The sequence below is a fragment of the Odontesthes bonariensis genome, chromosome 20, assembly GCF_027942865.1.
Source record: "Odontesthes bonariensis isolate fOdoBon6 chromosome 20, fOdoBon6.hap1, whole genome shotgun sequence".
Taxonomy (NCBI): Eukaryota; Metazoa; Chordata; class Actinopteri; order Atheriniformes; family Atherinopsidae; genus Odontesthes; species Odontesthes bonariensis.
Window position 1 is genome coordinate 18135155 of NC_134525.1, and position 18818 is coordinate 18153972.

Genomic DNA, 18818 nt, shown 5'->3' on the forward strand with positions numbered 1-18818 from the left:
TCGAAAGGTTTTCTTTAATGGCATTTAAATAAGTTCACTCTCTGAATAATTTGGAGGTTTCGTCTCGCATGGAACTAAAACACGGAGACTCAAGTTGAGTCACAGATATAAAGGGCCCATAAAAATCCAACTAATTTAACCAAAGCATGAGCCAAAGAAAGCAATCATGTCTCCCGTTGTTCTGGACTTCTGAATCATGTCCTCAGTGAAAGTTCAGGTTGATGGCAGTTGTCATGAAATGAAACGTTCTCATATGATACATCTCGATATCTATCTAACACAGTAAGCCTATAAGCCAGCAGGGTGGCACAATATGCTGATACCAAATGTCACAGGACTTCATTTAGAATTTCTTAAATTCAAAACTCTGTAGCAGGATGCCAAAACAAAAATTCTTAAACTACTTTTAAGAAACTGAAGCATGATTAACTGATGTCTGCAAGCAGACAAAAAGCCGACTATCTTAAAGAGAAGGTGGTTTTTATTCTGAAGCTTGTGATATTTATGCCAATGTTGAATTTGAGTATCAGTGGTGCAAATTTTCTGAATGGTGGGGAGGGGAGCGCCGAATGTTAGCTGGGTGTGTTTGGGGTCCTGTTGTACAGTAATTGGCATAAAACAGGTGGCACACTGTTGACACTGGAGAGAAGCATGTGAAAAATGTGCTGCTGCTGTGTAGTCACAAAAGAAAGATGCTGGCGGTTGACTTAGACATTTAATCACTGTGTTGGGTGATAAGTGGAGGATCAAAAGGCACGAAAAGCCTGGAACAAAAGGAGGAGCAGCAGTACCGAAGAGGAATTCCTGGTGGATCCACGCCAAGGCACTGACAGAGCTGGTAGCTGGTAATGACACAACAAAAATACAAAAATAATATAAAGATTCAGAAGTTCAGTGGACACTTAAAATCCAAATGGACAAGGCTATCCTATTGTTTTCTGCACCACTGACTGCATGTCATTTAGACTTGTCAAGTTGCAGCAAAAGGTGCACTAACCCATAGGATGGCACAATAACAGAATTCTTCCTAATGTCAGTATATGACAGAAGTACATTCTGGAAAACAATACTAGCAGTGTGCTGGGCGCCTTTGAAAGATACTGATCTGCGTTATTCGTGTGGACCACCAGATACTCAGCAGTGGGATGTGACACTCAGTATCTCCAGATTTGCAGATGGCACAGAAGAAAAAACCTGTTGTTCTGGTTACATGAAGCGCACGTCTGTCACCTCCTTATGCATCACCTCAAATGTAAAGAGAGCCGCGAAATGCAGTTCTAAGAGTGCGCACATTTTCCTCTGAGCGCACAAGGCGCGCCACAAAGAGGTCTAGTTACAGACTTCCAGCCCACGTGACTCAGGTCCTCCTCGTTTTAAAAAGAGCTGCTACCCTGAAAAAGCCTCCAGAGGTCCAACAGGGGTGGTATATGTTTCCATTGGTGCCAGCTGATCGACTTTGCGCACCTTCTGTGCAGAACTACACGAGAGTGCAACGCGACACGATGACTTCGCCGATGTGCTGATGGTGCGCTGGACCGTTAAGTGTCTCTTTGTAGTTGACCTGCATCCTGAAAACTATCTTCCGTCTCTGAAGTGCGGGTCAAGGATGACTCTTGACCATAAGAGAGCTTTTCGCGCCTCCGTTTTACTGGCGTGTGTGATAATCTGCAGTAACGTGCTATGTCCCGTCGGAGCGTATCTCTACAACAACCGCTACGCAGGGTGAGTGCCCCTCTCATCCATTTGTGGGACTTCTAGAGAAAAGCGGGATGGGATTAGAGGAAAAGCGCAGGAACAAGCGCTTATCACAAACTGTCTGTAGACTTTTATCTCATGTTGACTGGGGAGCCTTAACAAAGAAAGTCTTTGTAAACAACATCGTTTTCCGGACAGATTTCTTGCCAAGACATAATATCACGCTTGTAGTTTATATTTTCTTCAGACTCCAGACTCTTGTTGTCTGATGGCATTTGGATAAGACTGTATCTGTCATATTTTGTTTCACACGGGCAGCACAGAGGATGCTTGAGTCAACTGCGGTCTCAACATTTGAGCCATTGAATGCAGCTGCCGCAAGCTCTCTTTGTGTGGCCTTGTGTTTGTATGATTACAAAAAAAGCCACTTTTTGTGATTTCTTTGTCAGAGGTCTTGTCTTGCCAGTTTATGTGGCTGGATGAGGAGTAAACTATGCCACTTCAGATCTAAAAGAGTTCAAAATTTGCCCTTGGATGTGAAATTCTGCAGTCTGGGGACCCCAGCTGCATCCACCTGTGGAGTAATCTGAGTAAACATGTAGAAAGCAGGGCATGTAAAGATATTTATGGTCTGTTCAAGAGACCCTTTGATGTAGTTTGGCAGGGGCAGATGGAGACCATCACTGCTGGAAACTCCCTCCTTTTCTCTTTCAAACTGCATTCATACTCCAAAAACCGCTTCACACTTTCGAGGCAAAAGGTCTGAAAAGGCAACACTGTGCACGTGTGCACAGATGTGATGCGTGGATGTTCATCACAAGTAATATAATAATCTTCAAATAATGTCTTATGACTGATTAAAAAACAAGAATCTTGATGTTAGTAAATGCTGAATGAAGAAATACTGAGTGCACTCCTGTATAATAAAGTATCAAAACAAGACTGAGAGTTAGCTTCTAAGCACCAGACTGTCTTAAATTCAATCACAGTGGAGCGTCCTGCAGTGAGAATCAGCAGACTGACATCTTAAAGACAGCTTTATCTGAAAAATCCAAAGCAAAATGCCTTTGAGAGGGCCAACATGTCATCTTATCACAAACAGTTGAAGAAATGTTCAATGTTCGATTTAGACTGTAGAGCTCTGGGATGCCAAGTGCTGTAGCACAGCCCTGAAGTCCAGCTACTTAAAGCCTGATTGAGAATAGGTAGGCCATATAACCCAAAATCTAGTCATTGTCCATCTTCTATTTGATCTGCCGCCATGGAAATGGGGTATTTTTTCGCAGTGTGCTTTGGTCACTGAAACGAGGCAGCCACTCATGTGGGACACCTCGACCCTTTTGTTCCCTAAACTTCAGAACAGCCCACTGCCACCTTTGTTTAACGGGGCCCAGCTTCCTGTGTTACAGACTATAAAAAGCTATTTGAAATGAAGTGCAATACGCAAAAGGAAGATGCTCAACAAGACAGTGGACACATGTATAATGTGGTAGCTAACCGTGCAGAATGAAAGAGGCTATCATTAAGACCACATAATGAATTATTGCCAGCATGTCAGCTTTAAGGTCAGTCCCATAAATGTCTTATTTGTAGCATGAAAGCAACACTACATCAGACTCATGATGCGGAGAGAAAGCACCTTTGTTTTGCTGCAATGCAAGATAAGAGATGCGATTTGCTGAGTGAGTTAACCACTGTCAAGCGCCTCTTCTTACGATTTTTGTTTCAATTACCTGGTGAGGTTTGATTTTTTATTTTTTTTCAATGAATTATATCTAATTTCACTGATGTATTCTGTTGCAAATCAGTTCCCTTTTTTCTACCATTGACATAAAGGAAATAATTCTTCATTCTTGTTTTAGAGAAACTGAAAAAAGATCCAAGAATCAGCAAAAAGTCCCTTTTTTTATCTGAGTTTCGTTTCAAGCTTCACCTTACCCAAACATTTCCACAAGATAAAACTTACCATAAAACAATTATCTATGGGTTTATATAACCAAACACACTGTGGAAGGTCTCATCTTTCACTTTATGGTGCCTCTGAATAAAGAAGCTTTGTTTCTACCTGACAATACAGATTCACAGGATGGAAAACAATGCATTAAGTTGGATCTGGAGCTTGGCAAACATATTGAACTAAATCATAATTGTTTATTTATTCAAGATAAGAAAGAGACGCATAATATTTGCCGTAGCTGTTTGACATATAATCACACTAGTCGATGTTTGGAGTTACAGCATGAAATTGTAAACAGCTGCTGCTACTGTATCTGCCAGAAACCTGTTCCAGGTGCTACCTGCAGAGCTGGAAATATAATCCTATAATGATGTCTCAGACAGATTGTTTGGCTCGAGGTTGACCCTGTCATCTATAGGACTCTGAAAGCGGAACCACCCATTTCACCATCTTACATCTACTATTATAAGTGTCACCTTCAGTTGGCACAAAAGACAGTTTCATTCCCTGACTCCGTGCTCCAGATGTTTTTGAAAGGAAGGGCACTCATAGTGGATCAAAGTGGACTTAAGTGCTGCAAAAAAAAAACCTCCGGGGCATTTTGATTCCAGTTGTAACCCGACACTTAGAAGAGTTGTGTTGTTTCCACAGCGATCAAGTCTTCAGGATCACTCCAAGTAATTACGAGGAGGTCGGAGCCCTGAGGAAAATTCTGGGACAGATGAAGGTCAGCACTTTTTTTGTCTCACACTTAACACATTCATGCTGACATTTTTTCATATGAGGTGTTGCTGTTTATTCATGCGTGATCCAAATCACAGCCATTTTTGTTGAACGTTCTTCTCTCAATCTTTTGTTGGAAACTTATTCTATTCTGTTGGTTTTCAATTGTGTGTTAGAATTGTAGTATCTGCTATTATTCAACCTTGCCAATGCACTATAAGACCCTAAGATATCGTTCTATGTTACTTGGATGGCAGACCCCACCAGCAGTGGAGTCTCGATGTTGGTGATGTGAACATGCTGTAGGGACAGTGAAAGACAAAACAGACATCTGTCACAGTCAGTGGACATTCCTTGTGTGATTACACTCGGTAACCGTTTCAAAGAGAAACCCCAAGAGGAACACGCGGGGGGGGGTGGAGTTCTTCATAATATTGACGAGTGCTTGACAATTACCAAACTATTCGAACATGTGTTTCAAAGATACTGAAATTATGTGGGAACCCCCAGAAGACACGAAGACCTCTCCTCCTTTCCCAAACTCATTTGGAAACAATTATCCATCGGTGTCAGCAGCAACAGTGTTTCAGTTTACTAATACACCGGCATAGACTGTTTGTAAAGCACGAACTGCATTATGAAAGAGAGTGGAAACAATTTTTTCAACAGTGGGTGGGTGAACAAGTGATTTATAGATCTATTATGTTTGTGACTCCTGGGATCATTTCCAGAAATTACAGATCAAATTCAAAAGTCTGTTTAACAAGCCATTCCTTTTCTTAGGTGAGCAGGGGCTTAACAGCCATGCTTGTAATTGTATCTTTTCAGAAAAGAAGACTTTGTGTATTTTTTGTGTGATGGCTTCGGGGGGGTGTCAGATTTTATCAGTATCTTGCGGTTTATCTTACTGGTCTACGCAACAATATTCTTAAATTATTCCTGGAAGGAATTATTATCTGCTATTAATTATAGGGGAAAAGGGAGGCCGAGTTCTGAGAAGTAATTGTACAAATCAGCTGAGTCAATACGTGGTTGCTATTTCCACAACAGTTTCAGTGAAAAGATTTAAGTCAAGCTTGCAGAAATAACAACTCAACAGGTAGTTGATTAAATAAACACGCAAAAATCCAAGTATTTGAAACATTCAAGGAGCGTTTCGGGGAACCTCAGTATTCAAAGAAAACCTGTCCCTTCGGCAGACCACTTGGTTTTTGATTTTTATGCACACAATATGTAAGTTATCTGTACAGCTTCAGGAAAAGGGAGAGGACAAGGCCAAGGTCAACAGAGGACTCAGTAAATGTTTATGACAGGCCTCTGATCAGGATTTGGCATGAGCTGGATGCATGAGCTCGAACATGGTCCTGCACAACCAACTGAGGCAGCAGCAGCAGCAGCAGCTACTGTTTGGACAGCTGCGGACGTGTGTTCTCAGTAACTTTGTCACGCTGCCATGCCTCCATTGTACCAGAGTCAAAATTGTCAGCTTCAGGCCAAGAATGACGTCAATTGCTGTACACTAAAGAATGCAGGTGAATCAAGTGTCAGACCCATCATAAACAGAATAACAGATTTTTTGTTTTTGTTTGTTTTAATTTACAAAAAATCGTTTTATTTTGCCCTAACTTTTCGACCCCCATGAAGGCTTTTACCTCTGCTGCTCCAAATACCTCGTGGTGGGTGGATCGTTCCCAATAAAAATGCTCCGGTGCTGGGAAAGTTGTGTGTTTTTGACAGAAGTAAATGTGAGTGTGATGTTATTGAAATAAGACTGAAGAAAGTGTCAGCCACAGAAACTGTACGCAGATATTTAAGGGGAATCTGGACGCATGATCCTGCATTGCAAACAATTTTACTGTAAAATAACATTATTATTTAACTGTGTGAGATACTATAGACACTACTTCATTTTAACGGTGTATTTCTCTATTTCTGATTAGATGAGATGAGAGGGATGTCATCTAACTGCAAATTTAATGCAGGTTTACAGTATATACCAGAATGTTACAAGCTGTTTACAAAGGGTAATAGAATATGCGTCTGTCACATTTCATTTTTCACAAATTCTCAGAAATTTATGGACAGTTTTTGGAGCAACATACTTTGCAAAGCCATCCAAAATCTTTTCGGCATTATAACCTGCACAGAACTGTCACTTTATTGCTTGAAGCCTGCGTTACAAAGGACAGTGCTCCTTGATTCAGGTTTCCTCTGCAGGTTATTTCAACCCAAACGTTCCCTCAGGTAGCCGAGCGCCACTTCACACACCCACCCGTCTGTCTTCAAATTCAGCAATCCACTGCCCTCATGGTGCCAGTGATTGTGCGGCGCCAGGTGGAGCCTGTTTTATGCTAAGAGATAAGTTTTCTGCTGTTCTGCACTGACTGACTGAGTGTTCATTTACTTGTGGTTCAATTGTGTTCAATTCATTGTCCCATGCATCCTTACCTCTCATTGCAAATGCAAAGACTTATAATGACACCATGAAACTGTTTTAAACTGTTTTCTTTATGACGGGTTGGTGGGTTTGGACATCATTGGCTGCTCGAATACAAAAGCATTGTATGTGACTTTGTTGTCGCTCTAGCCTCATCAGATGTGCTCTGCCACGCTCAGGCTTTCACAGAGTTGAGGGAAAATTCATTCCTGACAGTGCGCCCTGAACGTGGAATAATCTGCACCTTTGTTTAAGACTTGCATTCAAACTCAAATTCGAAAACCCTGCTGAATTTAGGGGTAAAAGAATATGACGAGGGAGACTTTCTTTCGTTGTTGTCAATAAACTGAATCAAATAGAAGCTTCCAGTGGCTTTACCTAAAGCAGAGATGGCCTTTCTGGGTGCATAGATGTTTTGTTAAAGCTAACCCTGACCCCCATCTTTCAAACTAATGTACTGGTAACAAATTTTCTTCTTTCTTCTAGTTTCAACGCTTTTTTTTTTTTCAGGAAAGCATTGTTACTTCCTTGTGTCCTGTCAGCTGCTGCAGAGAAATGTTGATCGCATTTAAACCGAGCAACACATGTTTTTGAAAATAAAAGTCAAAGATATTTCCTTTATTAAGTTCACGCGCGCCTCTTTCTCGAAAGAATGTTTTCTGCAAAGGTTGTTTGCGGATCGGTTTATTTGTTTTGGCTCAGGAATTGGAAACAGACAGACATTTTCTTTTATTTCACCTACTTTGACCAACTTGTTTTCATTTACTTGACTCCCAAACACTGAGATGCAGCGTCACCCCATCTGCCCCCATGAAAAGCCAGCCTCTTTTTATTGAACTATAACTTTTTACTTTCCTGTTCTGCCCACACCCGTACCAGATCAAACAAAAAAACGCAAATTCAATTATTCATCACTACCCTGCATAAACAGATGCATAAACAAAAAACTTTATAAAGCAGACAAATACTACATCTTCAGGGCTCATAAATAGAGCTATAAACTGTTAACTTGAGAAGTTGTATAATCTGATGAGGCATGTTTAAGTGCCCTTTTGGCATATGTGTTTTGGATTTGTTTTGCTAACAGAGGAGCAGGCGCTCAAACATTTGGGGTACTTAACCATTTGGAAACACCATAAAAGTGCAGCAGTAGAGAGTCGTTTATACTCGAGGGCACCAAACATTCCAGCTGAGGGTTTTCGATCCGGCTCCAAACAAAGTAAAATAAATCTGGTATGCATTCTGTAAACTATTAAACCAATTGACACATTAACAAGCATGTGTGCCAGCCTGCATGTGTCTGCCCCCATGCAACAAATGAAAGCCAGCTGAAGACGTTCAACGTATGCAAATGCTGATGCTGTGGATTTACAGTACTCCTTTTGTGTGTCATTTGTAGATCGGTGCCTCCTCGTTTGCTTAAAAAGGCTTTCTTGCTTGCTTCTTCTTTCTTCTGTGACTCGCCATCTCTGTTATTTTATGGTGCTATCACATGATGTCTATGTTTATTTGGCTGGAAAGCGTGTTTGTCCAGTGGGCCGTCTGTATGAGTTGGCGCGTAGAGCCTCCAACAATCCCATCCTGATAACTCTGCAGACTCACGGGTTCGTTTTTGCAAATTCAAGGTCACACAGGAAAGAAGAAAGCTAAGGAGTAGTCATCCATCAGGGATTGCTATTGGGTTTAGTCCCATTACTGCTGTAGAGTGATTAACATTCCCAGATTCACTTCATCACTTACTGGAGGAATGTTAAACTGTCTCAGTTTTACCTAAACAGTTTTACTCATTATCACCAAATGTGTGAGGCTATTTCAAACAGTTTTACTCTTGATGATAAGATATTTTCCAAGTCAGTTACTTAACATTAATAGCATGTTATTATTGAAGTCAGTGTTTGCGGGTAGCAAGTCACACAATGAAACACTTTTACAATATTACCTTGAGACAAAGGGAAAGGTTTGACGCATCAAGAGCATTATAATAAGATGAAAAGTCATCACATTTTGACTTGTGAGATGTAATTTTAACTGCTAGCTCATACATGTTTGTAATACAATGAAAACATCTGTCTATACTTACCCATTATCATCAGGTCATTACCCCACTGATTCACCTCATTACTATCCTTTTTTTTAAACGATTTTAGCTTACCGAGGTTATCTTTTATAGTCATTACACTTAGAGTGCATGTTGTAGGTTGTCTTCTCGACAAAGTATGTAATAATATTTTGTGTGTGTTACTTAGAAGTTACTTATCAACTTAGTGCATCTCATGACACGAGTGCAGAAATCCATGGGAAAAAGCAGCCGTTCAGAACAGTGCGTCTAAAAATGCTCGTCACACATCTTTTCACACATGTGGGAGTGCCCAACACTTTGCAGCTCTACCTTATGCTGTTACCGTCGAGCTGTGTCACTTTCAAGGATACAAAAGTCTGCTAAACAGTTCTAAATGTTATTGTAAAACTAGTCCCTGGTGCATGTTCCCACACTTGAAGTGTTTTTGAAGCTTGTCATTAATGGATCGCCCTAGCATCTTCTTACTAAGCCCCAAAGTGATTCCAGTTTTGTCTTTGCGGTGCCGTGCCGTGTGGTATGCATTATTCACATCGGAGCAAAAAAGAGCACACATATGTTACTGGTGCTCGATGTTGTCAGATGTCCTGATTTATGCCTTAGATTCGGTAACGTCAGAGTTTGAATTAGTTTCATATATCCTGAGGGAGTCTGCATAAGATATTTTATAGTTCTAATCATTCTGTAGCTTTGCCTTAATTATTATTTGTTTGTTTAATTTGTTGTGTGCCTGCATGAGAGCAGGTCTTTTGTATGGATCAGTATCGGCTTGTTATGAATCACCTTTTCGTAAAGTCATGACATATTTTGAAACATCAGCTATTTAATGTTGATTATTTTTTGTTGCTGTTGAACCGTATCTGACATTTCTATTTGATTACTTTAGTTGGATGAAGCATTTTCACAGTGGCAGCAGGATGTCATCCTGAGGATCTTTATCACTCCTACCTGTGTATCACTGTAACCTTTAATATAACATTTTAATTGTGCCGCTTCAGGTGGACTTTTGGCAGCCCAACCGTGCTTCTCTAATCCACCAAAATGCCACCGTGGACGTTCATGTGAAACGCAATGACACACAGGGTTTGCATACACGCTTGAAGCAGGAAAGAATTGATTATAGGTAAGTACAGAGATGGCTCGTATGCATACTTCCTCTCATACATTATCCGAACAGAGTTTCCACAACCTGACACACATCTGCTTTCCGGCAGCTGTTGCAATGATCCAGCTTTCCCCAGACATGAAATATGATCATCACATGCCGAGTTGGCCGTAACTTGGCATCTAAAAGCCTTCATGCTGCCTCAAAGCTGGGACACATGCAAACACAGTGCAACAGAACATCAGAGCCCTTCTTCCTATCTGCTCCACAAAGCAACTCTTTCATCTGTCTACACCATCCCTCATGAAAATTAGCGTTGAAATGATGGAGTTTTAATCAAAGCAACCACAGCTAGAAAGACTTTCATTGTCATCTCAGTCCTTAGGGAGAAACCTCAGCCTTGAGGAGGAGAGGAGGGTTTGTGTGGACTCACTTTGTATTTTTCAACAAGGTTTTACTCTGCAGTTGACAACCTTTGATGGGTAATGGATAATTTTAGGGAATGGAGCATCAAAACAATTTTATAGTTAGTGAACTGCTGGCATGTACAGAAAAGTGTAATGAAAGAGAGTAGGAGGGACAAGTGTAGTTCAGTCTGTATTCATGACTCCTGGCAAAATATGACATCATCTGTGTGTGTTCGGGGTTTGAAGTGAAGAAGAAAAGGGTCTGATCAGATATGAGACAAGTCATTACACAGATAAGAATCATAATACTGAAATTTAGGTGTGAATTTGATTTTTTCTGCCGTCAAACATGTCGAGCGCTGATGCGGAAAACTGGCTTTGATTAGTGTTACGAATGAGTCAACATTATTATAAGAGATTATCTAATCCACCTTTTCATACCTCATCCCAAAACTTTATTCTATTCACCTAAAACTGAATGGTATTATAATAAACAGAAATCTGAAAATAATTGTTCGGCGAAAAAAAAAAATCATCTGTAAATGTTTTGCCTGCACAGTTAGAGAGAGAACAAGTACACCGCTCTGGTCAAATTAAGTCAACAAAGTTGTCTTGACGACATTCGCTGAAAGCCGCTGCGAAAACATCCAACATTTGAAATAGAGGGATTTAAAAAGATTTTGAGTTGCTTTTAAAATTGTAATTAAAGGCTTTACTAATAGGTTTACATCAAATAAAACGATCAGAAAAGGGCATTTCACCAGAGGTTGGGCACTTGAACATACATGTCTCTTTGTATGGTCATTGACTCTACTTTGATGTTCAAATGATAGTAATGTGGATGTTGCAGTGGTTCGCTATCATATGCATCATGTTTGTCCGTCTCCCTGTCTCTTCTTCACACAGGGTATTTATCTCCAATCTACAGAAAGAAATTGAAAAGCAGACGGGTTATCGCTCCTCACGCAAGCGGAGGTCAGAGTCTCAGTATGACTACGAGGTTTACCACTCTCTGGAAGAGGTAAATGTAAAGCCCACCAGCTTCCTACTCCTCTGCTGTCTAATCTAAAGCATCTACACAATGAGCAAAGTTCCCCTAAAAGCTGCTCTCCAATTATAGATGACTCCCTTGCGCAGGTGTCTTTCAAGCCTTGCTGTCTCACACAAAGACAGAGACTCCACCCAAGACGATTCGCAGCCTTTATGAGCTTATTTGCTCAAGCTGATCAGGGTGTCTGTTCATAAATACGTCAGGCCCTATGAAACAGCAGCCCTCAGAGGACAAATCTTAAATCCTGCGGGATTTGTCCTCTGCATCACTGTCTCATGCATCTCTGTATACCTGCACAAACACGTCTGTTGATGACAGCCACTGTCCTAATTATCTTCTACCCCTAAGATCCAGAACTGGATGTTTGAAATGAACAGAACCCATCCCGACCTGATATCTATGTTCTCCATTGGGAAGTCGTATGAAGGAAGACGTCTTTATGTGCTTCAGGTAGGAAAGAGGACACGAGGAACACATTCTTGTCCTTTTCTAAAACTGACAGCGTTTGTGTCCTGTCAGCTAGGAAAGAGAAGTCGTCCGCAGAAGAAAGCCGTGTGGATCGACTGTGGCGTTCACGCCAGAGAGTGGATAGGACCTGCCTTCTGCCAGTGGTTTGTCAAAGAGGTAGTCCTGTTTTATAGTACCATGTCATTGCATGTGTGAGATACGCTTTAGCAGGAACAAACATCTTGCTGGTCACCTGAATGGTTTCCCTGCAGTGCAAAATCGGTGATATATGAGGTCTTTCACAAAATACAAGCATCTGCTCAACTTTTCATACACAGTTATGCAAATACTTAAGAATGTCCTTTATAGTTGAGATGTTGGCCCAGATATTTACACAAGTTCCATCCCGCCATTTTAGTCTCAGTTAATACCCTCTGAAGTGAGGGCCAAACCAGAGCCAGACACTGACTGCAAGAACTTTTAATAGCTCATTTTGTACTCGTTATATTCCAGATGAGTGAGCTTCGCAACACAGCGCACGAGGGGTAGAAAGTTAACAGAATTGAAGAAAAGTCTTTCAGAAAATTCAAAGGGTTATTTCAAACAATTCCTTCTGCCTGATATGCAGGTGTGTCAGTTGATGGGTACTTTCAAAATGTACGACAAGTGCTGAGAAACCTTTCAGAAACATGGGGAACAAGCTTTGTTATGCACCTCTAAAAAGCACCTGTGCATTTTGTAGCTTTCAAGTACCGCTTTCAATTTCTGACCATGTACATTCTGGAGTCCTCGCTCACCTCCTCTCCTTACACCGCATTCCCTCCCACCTGAGACAGGAACAAAAGAGATGAGGAAGAGACACGAGGGGAGAGAAGTTAAAGTAACAGGCATTTAACAAAATTAGATTTTCTTACTTAGGAGCATTCATTTAAAACTGATGTCAGTTAGATATGTGGTCTGGAACAGATTTCCATGGCTCCTTGGTCAGAACTTCTTCAGCAGACTTCCTCCAGATGCATTTTAGAGATTGAGACATTATTCAAGATGTTTTGCTGAGGCTGATGTCTGGGTCACAAGCAAGAGAATGAACAAGACAAGAGACACAAAGTGGTGAAATGCAAAAAGGGGCAAACCGCGCGGTCAGTTTTTTGTTATGGTCTCAGTAGTTGTATCTTTTATTTACCCGGGGTGGGGGAATCATTGAGATTAAAACCTCTTTTCCAGGAGTGACCTGGCCAAGACAGCAGCGTAAAACAAACAACACAAAAATACACAAACACATAAACAACAGTTTCGCATTTCATGAAAAATACCCTGGCGATATCACACAGCATTAAACATTAGGGCAATCACAGGAGCCAAGTAAGCTAATGTCGCTGTCCTTTAAAATAGACTTGAATTCCACCAAAGTTGTAAGAAATGACAGTTTTAAATCCTTTTGCACATTATTCCAGGTAGCAGGGGCAGAAAATTGAAAGGCCTTTTTACCCAATTCAGTTCTGACTTTTGGGACCTCCATCAAAATATTGTCCTGAGAGCGCAGACCATAATGGCTGGAGTTCCTGCACAGAAGTGAGCATATATATATATATATATATATATATATATATATATAGGAAGAAGTCCAAGAATGTATTTATAGATAAAAAAAAAAAAGAGAGAGAGTCTGCGGTCAGATAGAGACGGACAATTTGCTGTAGCATACAAAGCACAGTGATGTGCACCATAGCTGCAATCAGTCATAAAACGCAGAGCACAGTGATACACAGTATCCAATTTTTTTCAAATGCTGGGCCAAAGTATTCATGAATAGCAGATCTCCATAATCCAACAGGGGGAGAAACAAGGAGATAGTAGCAGGCGGTGGGGAGGGAGTGAAAAGCAAATGGCAGAAGGAAATCAGAAACAGCCTGACATATAGAATTAAAAATGATAGATACACAAGAGAAATAATTTGACCAATGACAAAAGGAAATCATGTTCAAACACACGAGCTGGAATGTATCTTGACTGTGCTGTAGTAACTCAGGTAGGCCACTGGAGGTCAGGCTACCACCTTTGTTTAAGACCTAAGCACAATAACCTTGGCCTAGGTCTGATTAAACAGTAGGTATAAGCTGTATTAGCCCAGTGCCCAGACAACCTAACTCCAATCCCCATTTGTAGAGAGAGTATTAACCTGCTGTACATGTGCATTCATACAACAGTATAAGATTACATTTACTACAAACAAAAAAATATCAATAAAATGTAACTGTATTATATAACCTGAACTTGTCGTTGCCAGTTTGGTATGGCACATAATGACACTGTTTCAAAATTACAGGCCATCGGCTCGTACCAGCATGATTCTGTGATGACACGACTCCTCAACCAGCTCAGCTTCTACATCATGCCCGTCTTCAATGTGGATGGGTATCGTTTCAGCTGGAACACGGTGCTGTGGCTTTTTCTCTGCCTCGTTGTACTTTTCTTTTTTCTTTCTTTCTGAAGGGGAGATGAAGCTAGTTTTTGACATTCTCTGACAGTATCTTGATACTCCAAGATATGAACACATGTTGTTTCTGCCCACAGATGTTGGGACATTTTCAAAGCAGTAAACGGAAAATATTTGCATAAGGGGAAAAAAATATAGCAGAGAGAGAAAATTGTGGTTGCACAGGTCTTATCTTTGTGTATATTTGCTTCTGAGGAAACAATGCATGATGAGAAATAACGCCTATTTTTGAACAGGAACCCACTCAAAGCTCGTGTGACCAGAATGAGTTCCTGATAGATTATTTTGGTGACATCAGAAAAGTCGCTGAGTTTGACAGAAAGTGCCTTTATTTTTCCTGCAGGATCGGTTCTGGAGGAAGACTCGGTCAAAAATCCACAAGTTCCACTGCAGAGGAGTGGACGCTAACAGAAACTGGAAGGTGAAATGGTGCGGTGAGTGTTTTGAAATATATAAGAATAATCAGCCAAACTTCACATCCAGTAAATGGCCTCACACACAGCCCGCAACTTGGCAGGGTAACTTCTAAACTATGGATAAAGTGTATGGAGACACGAGTGGTTGGTGGTGAGTGGGGGATATCCTCCGAATCTTCATCACTCCATAGTACAGACATGTAGAGGTTAATAGGAGATGAGTAAGATTAAAGAGAACATACAGTGAGTTCACAGCTAAACATCTGTGTGTCTAATGAAGAACTTTTCTTCAAAGAACACAGTGTGAGTGAGGACACAGACATCCTAAAGGGTCCACAAATCCTTTTCACATGTGTTTTGTAATTGTAAAACACACACAAAGAATAAGGAGAAGAACATGTAACACGCAGTTACACGGTGTATGTGAGCCCAAGAATATTACCAAATTCATCGCACAGTTCACAAAAAATGCCTGCAAAACAGAAGAAGAAGAAGAGGGCAGAAGAAATGTGCAATTATTACAGAAGTAAGACCTAATTTAACATGTTAGTAATAGGAAGCTACTATGTATGAATCAGTTGAACAAACCCAGGGATACATTTCAGCCTGACCGCATTCCATGATTATCATTTTATAATACTGACAATCAAATTTCTTCTACTATTCAAAGCTATGTTTCTAAGTATATTTACAGTTCTAAATATATTTCTCATGTGACTGTAAACTGGACAATAACTGCTCAGAAAAAGGGAACCATTTCAAGTCAAGTGTCAATAATCAGGATGCTCACCTGACTTCAGATATTATTCTACAAGATGCCTAATTGTGGAGGGAGACATCTTTGAGACTAGAAGAGCTTTAAGGGCTCATTGAGCCACTGCCAATACCAGCAGTCCAATCTTGACATAATACACTGACAATTCTTAGCCTTGGGCCTTGTGATAGTATGATCTGACTGAAGAAAAAGAAACAGAAAAAGCATCCTAAGTTGTTTTTATTCTCTAATCCTACTCGCAGACAGACGGACAGTAAACACTTCCTTTGTGGAGAAAACAGTGCAAGCCGTATCACACTTTGTTTTTTTCTGCATGTTATTAAAAATGTCATTTTTGCTCTATTAGCATGAGAAATTAAGGTTAAGATTTTTTCTGTGTGCTCTTTTGGTCTTGGCAGGGAACTCAGTTTGCTTATAAAGCCTTAAAGAACCTCACTGATGCTGACGTGTGGTGTTTTAATATCACTGCGGCGACTTCATTCCACTGCTGTATTACTTTTACGCCACAATATTGCTGCATGTCTCTTTACACGTCCTGTTGTTGCTGCTTTGACAGTGATTTCCTTCTTTCATATCCAGTTTCCCAAATATTGATTTGTGAATCCCGACCTGTCGTTGGACCCGTTCTAGTGCGATGAGATGATGTGAAAGTAGCCTCTGCTTCCTCTTTCCTTACGCAGATGAGGGTGCCTCCTCTCATCCATGCGACGACACCTATTGTGGCCCCTTCCCTGAATCTGAACCGGAAGTCAAAGCCGTCGCCAAGTTCCTCCGCAAGCATAAGAAGCGCATGAAAGCATACATATCCATCCACGCATACGCACAGATGCTGCTTTACCCGTACTCCTACAAGTATGCCACGATCCCCAACTTCGACTGTGTGGTAAGACATTCACCGGTGTATAATTAATAAATACGGATATTCAGATCCGTGCTTTGGTTTCATCTTATGACTGAACTTCATGAAGGCATTCAGGTGTATGTCACTGATGTGTTTGGGATTTCACTCTCCAGGAAGCAGCAGCTCAAAACGCAGTGTCAGCTTTGTATTCTGCCTACGGAGTGAGGTATAGATATGGACCTGCTTCCACGACCCTTTGTGAGTTATCAAATCACAGCTGTCAAATTTTGTGTGGCTGTTTCATACCCCATGCAAACAAGTGAATTAGTTCTTATTCATGTTAGAAAGTTTTCTAATCATACACTGAATGATTGAATCCTGCTTCAAACCAGACCTGCTTATTGTACAAGTATTACGCTTTTTCTTCCCTTGTTTTTGATTTGTTTTTGGGTTTTTTTCGCTCATACAGATGTTACCTCTGGTAGCTCTATCGACTGGGCCTACAGGAATGGGATCCCCTATGCCTTTGCATTTGAGCTGAGGGATACAGGATACTTTGGTTTCCTCCTGCCCGAATCGCTGATCAACCCCACCTGCACTGAGACCATGAGAGCTGTGAAAGCCATCGCATCAGGTCTGCTGAAGAAGTGTGACACCGACAGGAACAGATTTCCATATATATGAACCGAGTAACCCAACAGCTCACGCTGTTATCTTGTGAGACTTCATATTCTTTTCTGATGTTATCAGGTGAAGAGCTGAAAAGGACAGTCAAAGGGTGAATAGGATTGTTTTTTTGGTTTTTTTGAAGGTTTGTTCACATTATTCTTCCATTTCTGATAAGAAATGACAGTGGTGGGTTCAGGCTGTTTACATACTTTCATTTTTATTCTACAGTGATTGGTGGCCATGTAAGCACTTGCCAAGATACAGCGGCACTTTTTTGTCTGTAAAGAAATAGCAAATATTTTAATGTCTTCCAAAAATGTGTCACAAAGATAAGCTGTTTGATTTTTTTAAAACTTTGTCTTCAGTCTTTCTTTCTTTACTTACTTCTGTTTGTCAAATCAATGTTACCAAGTGCCAGTTTAGCTGTTCAGCCATGATACGACATAAGAATGCCTTTATTACTGCAAAGCTCTTGTACATAACATGCTACTACATGACATACAAATAGATATTTTGCTAGAATGGTTTATTTTTTTCTCTTTCATTCGGTTCGGAGTGGAATGTAGAAAGAATAACTTGTCCCCTCAGTAGCTTACTGTGTCATTACTCAGGTATGGATTAATGATGGTGTCAGAAATGTTTACTTGTGATAGGTTATGTACTTGATATGAGATTTTCATAAATGCATTCATTCTGACTTGAATAAATGTTTTATAACAGTAGATGTTTGTTTTTTTTAACATTTTTTCCACTTTTCCATTTACTCCACTTTTTATGCTATACGTGGGTTATTTTTTTGGGTCTCTTGCAACAACTGGCATCACTAGAAATAAGTAATTCCCAGTTCTCAGGAATAGGGTGACGTGTCATAATTTTAGTCCTCAAGTCTGTAGCCATGTTTGATAGTAAACATTTTAGACAAGGGACATTTTAATGACTAACTCGCAAACCCTTTTTTTATCTCCATTTTTAACTCTATCTCATAGCCAGGCTGAGGATTCTTCAGCTCGGCTCTTGTTCATGGATTCATAAAACAGTGGAACTGACATGCGAGATAGTCCAAAGTGAAAGTGAACTATGCCGCCCACAACTGCCAAATCCGTGTTGTCAAACCGCCAGATTTTTTGGATGCATTTGGGCTGAGACTCTGCTAAATGTTACTCAAGGCTATAAGGGGCAGTGTGGCGATATCAAACTTACAGGTATGCACAGTTACAGGTGGCGGGAGGCATTGAGCAAAGTGATGATCAGATGAAACAAGAAAAGCTATCATAACAGATGAAGCAGTTTGTTCATCTTTCATAAAGCTTTGTGGAGATTTTTCACGTAGCCTGACAATTCTGAACAGCAATGTCAGGACTCAGTTGCTTCTTTGCAGGTCTGCGTCCTCCCAAATCAAGACAAACAACTGTCAGGTCAAGCCCCAAGTTACTAACTTTGGGTTTCAAGTCCAAATATGCTCTTCACCAAATGCAATGGCTCTGTACAACAGAGGAACATTGGTTTGAATTTAAAAATCTCTTAAAAAAATTCTGTCTCCTGCATCTTGACTGGATACTATTGGGGATCTTAGGGCTTTGTCGGCTTACAGAGAATGAAACCGATTCAGACTTGAACAGATTTGTGTTGCACCTTTGAATAATAAACTCTGAGGTTGGTGTAAGGTCTCAAGTTTAAATAAAATCTCAATTCATTGCTGCTAAAGACCACCTCTTTTGAGT

General features: G+C 40.5%; 1 protein-coding gene across 1 annotated transcript; it reads left to right on the forward strand.

Annotated features, from left to right (window-relative positions):
• The first annotated feature begins 1376 nt into the window (after nt 1-1376).
• On the forward strand, nt 1377-17819 carry cpa6 (carboxypeptidase A6). Its single transcript, XM_075452304.1, has 11 exons — nt 1377-1722; nt 4304-4379; nt 9888-10012; nt 11308-11422; nt 11801-11902; nt 11972-12076; nt 14226-14336; nt 14740-14830; nt 16268-16470; nt 16602-16686; nt 16898-17819. Exons 1-11 carry the CDS (start codon nt 1523-1525, stop codon nt 17110-17112), a joined length of 1428 nt encoding a protein of 475 aa, XP_075308419.1. The 5' UTR covers nt 1377-1522; the 3' UTR covers nt 17113-17819.
• The last annotated feature ends 999 nt before the right edge of the window (nt 17820-18818 follow it).